Source organism: Platalea leucorodia (assembly GCF_965183815.1).
Source record: "Platalea leucorodia genome assembly, chromosome: 2".
Classification (NCBI taxonomy): domain Eukaryota; kingdom Metazoa; phylum Chordata; class Aves; order Pelecaniformes; family Threskiornithidae; genus Platalea; species Platalea leucorodia.
In genome coordinates this window covers 445,760-453,984 of record NC_138824.1, presented here as the reverse complement: position 1 = coordinate 453,984, position 8,225 = coordinate 445,760, and the positions used below count along the sequence as shown (strand labels likewise).

Here is an 8,225-nt window from a genome sequence, read left to right as displayed (position 1 = left end):
GTGGGGGTGAAAGCCGCCTCTGAGCGCAGGAAATGCAGCAGAGCCGAGAGCAGCGTAAGAAGAGAGACACGCACAGAGACAAAATAAGGAGTTATATACTTCATTGCTGGTGTTCAGGGATGATCTTGGGGGACTAAAATCTCACTTGTCCAATTTAATCTCACTCCAGTGTTACAACATATTCCTGCGCGGCGAGGAAGCTTGCTCCAGGGTTGGTTTGTATGATAAGCTGAGCAAGCACTGGGCCAAGACACAGGAACAAACCCCCTGCACATCCAGATAACGTCACCGTGCTAACACAGATCTACTGCAGAAGAGTCAAAATACAGAATTTGGCAGTTGGATGAACTTAGCAGTTTTCTTCAGCTTTTCTCCTGAGCTGCCTTCCCCCTGCGTTTCCCCGGCACTCCCACGTGCACGTGGGGTTATTTTCCCAGCCTGTGTGTTCAGAGGCCAATTTCCATCTTGTTTTGTGGCTCCCAAGGAGATTCTGCCCTTACCGCGGGTCTGAGACAACGTGTCTGTAGCCTCCGGTGGGAAGTCCCTGAGGCTTTTGAGACATTTCATTGTCAGGTAGGAACTTTAATTTTTAAGAAAGATCACTCTGTGGCTCTGTCTTCATTCACATGTCTCTCACTATCATTTCCCTTTCTTTTTTTACTCCTTCCTTGCTTCTTTCAGGTTTTTCTTCTTTCTTGGCTCACATATAACTTAATTCCATATTTGTAGCCTCTTCATTCAGGGATATTAAAGTACTTTATCAAAAAGAGGCAGTTTCTCTTCCTAACCTTCCAGCAAGCAGAACGTGTGAGTGTGTTACCCAGTAAAATAAATAATTGCATTTTTTGTTGCAGAGCAGCAGCAGAACAAATTAGCCTTTGCAGTCTCTCTACCTGTATCTGCCACCATCACCTCCTCACCTCGAGGTACCTGAGTGCCCAGCATCCTTTCAAACAACAAACATAACTCCTTTTCTCATCTGAGCTATCCACCTAGACAGACTTATATTGCTTATTCTCCACGAGCAATGTTAGCAACGTGCACTGACCTGAAAGTTCACCAAGCTGCCCTGGTGTGCAGGGGCCCAGAAAACTTCTTATTCCCTGTTACAAGACCAAGTGATCTGAGAGTTGTCTCATGTAATCTCCGATTTCAGTTTTAACAACCACCTTCAAAATCCTAAATTTTTTAGACAACAAAAATTTTGATGGATGGAATAATCAAGTACATGAAATGAAAAGTCTGAAGCAACAATATCTGTCCGATGTAAAATACATCACCTTTTTCCCCTTTCCTTCTATGTGCATCAAGAAATCCCCTGCTTACACTCACTTTTAAAGTGCATTTTAGCAATTTTTTTCAGGGAAAGGAAGAAAACATTATGTGTTCTCTCAGGGACCCTAGAGTTATCTCTGCTCTTCTTGTAGCCAAACGCTGATTCACCGCTGAAGGACTCCGGGACTGAGATGTAGCTCCAGCATGAGATGGTTAAACACGGGTGCCTCTGTGGAGGCATCTCCTTGTACTGGTGGTGGGTGTCTCTCTGCAAGGGTCCCCATCTGCACGGGGCGTCCCAGACCCCAGCAGCTGGTGGCTACCCAGGGCTCAGCTTGGTTGCCTCCCCTTGCTGTGGAGTCCCATTCAAGATGTTCTCAGCATCCGCCTGACTGGGCAGCTGTGACACAGGCCCTGCACGCTGACCCCCTTGCCCAGTACCATGGCATGGCCACTGCTGGCCACGGGCTTTGTACTGAGTTTGCAAGGTCTCAGGACTGAGGGGTGCCAGATTTGCTCTCTTTGAACTTGCCCTGACCTGCCTGGAGCTTTCTTTTCAACAGATTTAGCAGTAATGGCAATTTTTATTCTGACTACAGCTATGGCTTTTTTACTTACCATTGTGTGGTGCAACCATAGTTTCAGTTTTGGGCAGACAGTAGCAAAAAGTAGCTACTCTGTGCCGAATGAGAGATTTATGACTTTAATGTAATGGCGTAGTGCTGAGAAATACGCATCTGGCAGGATGGCAGGGGCCTCGAGAAGTGGGGACACAGGATGAGGCGTAGAGGACTGCAGGCACGAGGTGGTAAGACATGGGGCACAGGCTGGTACTGGGGACCTCATGGCTATAAGCAACTCAGGAATGGTCAGTTAAAGAAATGCAAGCTCGGAGCTGGACAAAAATGGTTTTAGGTGACAAAGAGAGCAAAGAACAAGTATCTAACATGCATAAAATGCACCGTATTTAGGACATCTGCATGTATCGTGGACTTGCAGACCAATGAAGAGAAAGCAAGGAGTAAAAGCATGTTATCAAACATAACAAAGACACAAAGTGGACCCTAGAGTGAGGAAGAAGAAGCCATGAACATCAATATCATACTCCCGGTGAAGGATTCCAGATTTTGATGACTTGATGTAACATCCACCACCACCAAACTGAAGTCACCAACCTTAGGACCCAGAGGAGCAGTGAAAGGGTGAGCATGACCCCAGGGAAGAGGTAGAAACTGGGAAGTGTGTGTATGACAATCTTAATTGATTATTATTATCATCATCATCATTATTATCATTATTATTATTACTACTACTACTTCTTTTTCCATAGAGAAATATTAATTTCTTTCTCTTTTTCTGTAATAACTGGATCTGGACTAACAACGATTCTTGTATTAGCCTGTTTTGAATTACACTAACAAATCATTCTTGCCTTTATACATAAAGTGCATTTGCTTTTTGCCCGTAAATGAGATTTTGATGGTAACAACACACATGGCCGTCTGTAGCAGTGGCAGTGGGAAGCCACATGGGACACCATCAGGCATCTCTGATGAGATCTGTGATCTCCGGTGGCACTAAGCAACAATGCGTAGGCAAGTGCACTGAGCTCCCGGCTAACGCAGACCCTGGGGTGCCCAGAGGCACGCAGCACGCCCTAAAGCAGTTACCCAGCAGTTGCTCACCCAAATCTGACCCCAGGGAAGAAGCATCCAAAGCAATTCGATCCCAGACCCTGGAGATAGGTTGCACAAGGCAAATCAGCTGGATGGAGCAAATGCGGATGCACCCAGCCACCCACCCATCTGATTAAGTATGAGGATATGGGCAGGACTACAGTGAGAGGGAGAGAGTTTCCCAGTTTTCTGCGCTGTCACGTGTACAAGCACCCCCTGCAAGGACATCTCCACGTTCACATGGGACACCTTAAAACGCTTTCTAGAGAGACTGGGCGATCCACACAGCCATGAACATAGTATCTGTGTGGGAAAAGGTCGCAGAAAATGGAATAGGCTGAATCCATAGGCACATGGAGAAGCACGCCACATGGGAAAAGGGTCAGTATGGCTCTTCTAACATGCAAACAAGACTCCCTAAGATATTGCAAGTCCTCCAAGGGCTGGAAAGGATTCTGGATGGGGCAGATCCAGGTGATAGAGTCTACCTGGATTCCCAAGGGCTCCGAGCGAGGTCCCCACCAAAGGTCATCAGATAAGCAGCCATGAAATGAGAGTAAAGTTCCAGACATCACTGAATAATTGAATCATACAATAAAGGTGCATGGCTGTCCTTTACAGTGAACCCCTACAGGAATCTGTACTGCGATTTCTGCTTTTCAATGAACTTTTTCTGGGAAAGGCAGGGGAAAACAGCATGGCAACCAAGTTTCTGATGATTCTAAATTCCTCCAGGAACAGGAGGACCATCTGCGAAAATCTGCAGAAGACCCTGATAAGACTGCGTCACTGAACAATGAAACAACAGATAAAAAAAAAAAAAAAAGCAGTTGAGATAAAACATACAGTGATGCACTTGGGGAAAAAATGGAACACTTCAGATACAAAATGACAGGCTGGTGGCTAACAATTATCTCTCAGGAACAAGCTGTCACAGTTATGATAGTGTTACAACAACACAGTTCAGTGATCAGCAGTTCCAAAAACAAACTAGATATTAGAAATTCCTAGGCAAGGACCAGAAAACAAGGCCAGGACAGCGCGGTGCATCCGAAATACTGCCGCAGTCCTGATGCCTCAGGGAGCAAAATACTTGTCATGGGAAATGAGTGAGCAAGACCGTGGCTTCGCTGGAAAGAGGCAAGGGAGGGGAGATATGACAGAGGTGGCAAAGGCCCAAAGACGAGTGGGGGAAGATCTGCTCACTGTCACTTCCAATACGAGCGCTAGAAGCCCGAGAAATTAAAACAGCATGCATCTGGTTCAGAATGAACATACAGAGGTCATTATTCATGCAGCATGTCATTAGACTGTGGAAGTCACTAAAGCAGGGTCTCCTAGAGCCTAAAGTGTCCATGCATTAAATTTAGGAAGATGAGCAACTTAGGCAAGTGCTTTCATCACCAAAACATCAGTGATGTGATTGAAGAAAAGAGCAAAACAGCCCCCAAACCTGTGCTGTTCCAGGAGGAAGACTCTGCCCCTTTGCTGAGGGTGAGGGCTTTCCACGGGGTCTTGTGAGCAAACCCTAGCTTTTAGCTTCAATCGTTGTTCTCAGGCTTTTGCAACAAGGTGCACTGTTTCCCCTCATCAGCCAGCATTTATTTTTTGTGTTGGGAGTTATTCTTCTTCCTTCTGAGACAATAGCACTTATTCCTGCCTGTCATTTTTTTGTGATGAGCATTAGCCCTGTTGTATTTATCCTTGGCGTACGGCAGAATCCTGGATCTGTCCCTCCTTGGCTTTTTTGTCTCATGCAATGGTGCAAATTTGATTTAGAATCATTTACGTCTTCTCCAACCTAAACGATTCTAAATTGAAACTGGAGTGAGTAGAGGAAAAAGGCCTTGTTACGAATGGTCAAGGCTGATAAGAGACCTGCTTTGAAAAAAAACACCAGATTGTTTCCCAGGCAAGAGGGTGCTGCTTGTAAAAGAGGCTGGACAAGCTGGTTGTCATCAAAACAACTGCTTCTAAGGTAACAAATGCTGGCAGAAGTTAAACCTCGTTAAACTTATTAGGAGGGCACGTTCAAGTGCCAGCACCTGTGTTAGAAGGGTTTCCTATTAAAGCTGACCCCAGGAAGCTGCTGTGCTGAGTGTTTTTAAGGTATTATAGAGGGTTTAGAGGCTATTTGGGCTGGTAAGGTTGATTTTGTGCTGGGGTTTTTGGGGGTTTTTTTAGTGGTTTTTTGTTGGTTATATATATATATAGTTATGATGCAAGTTAGTGACTTCCTAGTCCTCAGATTTATGTGTCTGCTTCCTTAGTTCTGTAATTGCTGTCTTTTGTGTTGTTTTATGCTATTTTAATGCTGTAAGTAGTTTGTCTTGCTCCTGTGTTTTGCAAAGTGCTTCTTAAAAGGTGATTGTTTTAGATCCTTATACTGTGTTGACAAAGAATGTGAGGGAGTACTGTGGTGTGGCTTATTTTTGGGGTGGGGGGTTCTTGGGTTTTGTTTGTTTTTAGTAAACTACTATAAAAGTCCTATCAGCCTCTAGGTGGGCAGAGGAGGCTAAGGTGTGATTATTTGAAGTGTCTTTTGTTGCTCAAATCAGGTCTCCTTTGGAGACCTCAGGTGTGGGTCTCCAAAGGCACAGATGCAGATAAACCAAAGAAAATGCCTTCCTCTCCTATTATGCTCTTAAAAACAAGGTGGGCCTCCTGCAGCTCATGGTCCACACAAGGTGTCAGTGTGTTAGTGCACTTAACTACCTCCTCTGAACCACTAGCTAAAGAGATCCCTTAACTAGCAATGTCTAGTCGCAGAAGGTTTGGGAGCTGAAAGCTCTGCACTGAAGCAGTGGGGTGGCTTAATGCAAAAGGCCCCCCCAATTTGAATGGGTCTCACGCAGCATCCTCTTCTTGATCAGGGATGTTTGAGGTTAACTGTTGAACAGGCCAAGCACTAAGAGGGCTGTTTGTTTCTGCGCTGTTGAGGACAACAGGTAGCTGACCTCCCAGCCTTGCGTGGAGGGGGGGCCGCGCTTGCGTCCTTGCTGCTGTTGTGCGTGCCTGGAGTGCCTGGCCCTCACAGCACCTTGGTTACTGCTGCTCGTGGCAAAACCTCTCCCTTGCTGTCCTCTTTCTGTGCAGCTCTGTAATTTCCCCGCTCCCCTGATCCGACTGGGCTGGCTGTGGGGATGGGAGTGGGGCAGGTGCTGCTTGTGCTGTTGGCTGCCTCCACGGTGATGCCTGTGAAGGACCCGTTGCTGAACATCTGTATGGATGCCAAACACCACAAAACCAAGCCTGGCCCAGAGGGGATGCTGCATGACCAGGTATGACTCTGCTGATGTGTTAGGTGGGATTGTCTGGGTCCCCTGTGCCTACCTCCCTAGGTGATAGGGGCTGGTTGGTGCTTTGGGCTTAGCAACCACTTGCCTGAGGAAGAAAGCCTGTGCTGGGTATGAGGCCTGTTAGTTTGCTGTTTTCTTCTAGCAAATGGCTAGGGCAGATGCAGTGGTGTGAAGATTTCTGTCAGCTCACTGTCACCCCTCTTTAACCAGGAGGCCTCCCCTTCCCAAAGCTTAGGTACCCCAGATCAGAACAAGGTAAAGGATGGCAAGGAAAGACACTCTCATCTGCTCCCTCTCAGTGTTAGAGATTATTCTTGCTAATTGAAGAGCTCTGCCCCCAGGTCCTTGGTGTGGATGGGGCTAAGAGCAAGCCAGGGTGCAAGAGAAGGGCGTTTGCTTCTATTCCTCAGGCTGGCACTAATTCCTGGTGAGGATCTGACCTTCAGAGTCCTCCTCCTGCTCTTCTTCCAACTCTACCTTGCTGCAGCCCTGAACTCTTCAGTCCACAGTGGCCAAGGGTTTGCTGGAGGAGCGAAAATCATCTTGCTGCTGAAGGCTTCTTGCTGTAGGCTATGCGGGGAGCTGGCACCTGCAGCATCCTCCAACTCCCTTGAGCTGCTGCCTGCCCTCCCTGACCAGCCTGTCTCTTGCTCTGTTGTAGTGTGCTCCCTGGAAGGACAATGCCTGCTGCACAGCCAACACCAGTTCAGAAGCCCACAAGGACCAATCCAACCTGTACAACTTCAACTGGAACCATTGTGGGCTGATGCCACCCAAGTGCAAGCGCCACTTCATCCAGGACACGTGCTTGTATGAGTGCTCACCCAACTTGGGGCCCTGGATTGATCAGGTAGGATCAGATCTGCTGTGACTAAGACAACAGGGCTTGTGCTGGCCACATGATATGTTATACGCTGGTCCCCCATGTAGTATACTCCTGGCATGTATAGGAGTGTGCTTTCCAGGGACACTGCAAACTTTCCTACTGGGTGGAAAGATTCAAAGGACTTCGCCAGCCTCTGCTTAGGTAATCAGACAGGCTGATGGAAGAATTGCTTGTTGTCAAGGCATGTCTCTGCTGGGGCTGCAACTCTTCTGAGATCAGCTCTGGAGCCCAATGGAGGGGGCCGAGGGGGAATCCGGGATGTGGCAGATCCTGCCCCTTAACTTTCAGGCGCCAGCATCGGTGTGCATGGTCCTGTTTTCTTGCAGGCTGACAGCAGCTGGCGTCGGGAGAGGATTCTTCATGTGCCACTCTGCAAAGAGGACTGCGAGGAGTGGTGGGAGGATTGCAAGGACTACGTCACGTGCAAAGAGAACTGGCACAAGGGCTGGAACTGGGCAACAGGTTGGTGGGCTGTGTGGAGCAAGCTTCTCCTCGCCCCTGCAGGCAAGCCCCGGGCAGTGTCGCTGCTGCCTGCCTGGTGGCTGGAGCCAAGACCCCTAATTGCTCTTGCCTGTCTGTGGGGTTGCTGACTAGAAGGTGGCCAAGCCACCATCCATCTGCTAAGATGCAGTGATGGGCTGTGGGCAGGTGGCCTGCTCCTCCCAGGTGAAAGGACACAAGTGAAGTGTGCTAGCTCACGTAGCTTTCTGGTGCTGTCTGTCTTCAGGAACAAACCGCTGTCCTTGGGGCTCCATGTGCAGACCCTTCAGCCAAGTCTTCCCCCGACCAAAAGACCTGTGTGAGAAAATCTGGTCCAACTCCTACAAATACACCACAGAGCACCGGGGCAGCGGGCGCTGCATCCAGATGTGGTTTGACCCTGCCCAGGGAAATCCCAATGTGGCTGTGGCAAAGTACTACGCTTGGAAAAAGAGATCCTCCCCTGCTTGGATGGAGAACGTGACTCCTGAGACTGACAAAGCTGCGTGTGCTCTGCCGTGGCCTGTCCTGGTCCTGCTGCTTCTGGCCCTCCTGGTGGTCCCTGAGGGAGCCGGGGGCTGTGGATCCCATGGGTGGGGGTCCCTGTGA

General features: G+C 48.3%; 1 protein-coding gene across 1 annotated transcript; it reads left to right on the top strand.

The window, feature by feature from the left end:
* Positions 1 to 6,094: 6,094 nt before the first annotated feature.
* Positions 6,095 to 8,225, top strand: LOC309586944 (folate receptor gamma-like; the record flags this gene model as incomplete). Its single annotated transcript, XM_082304675.1, has 4 exons — positions 6,095 to 6,232; positions 6,912 to 7,100; positions 7,463 to 7,598; positions 7,864 to 8,225. The coding sequence occupies 4 exons, from the start codon at positions 6,095 to 6,097 to the stop codon at positions 8,223 to 8,225; spliced, it is 825 nt and encodes a 274-aa protein (XP_082160801.1).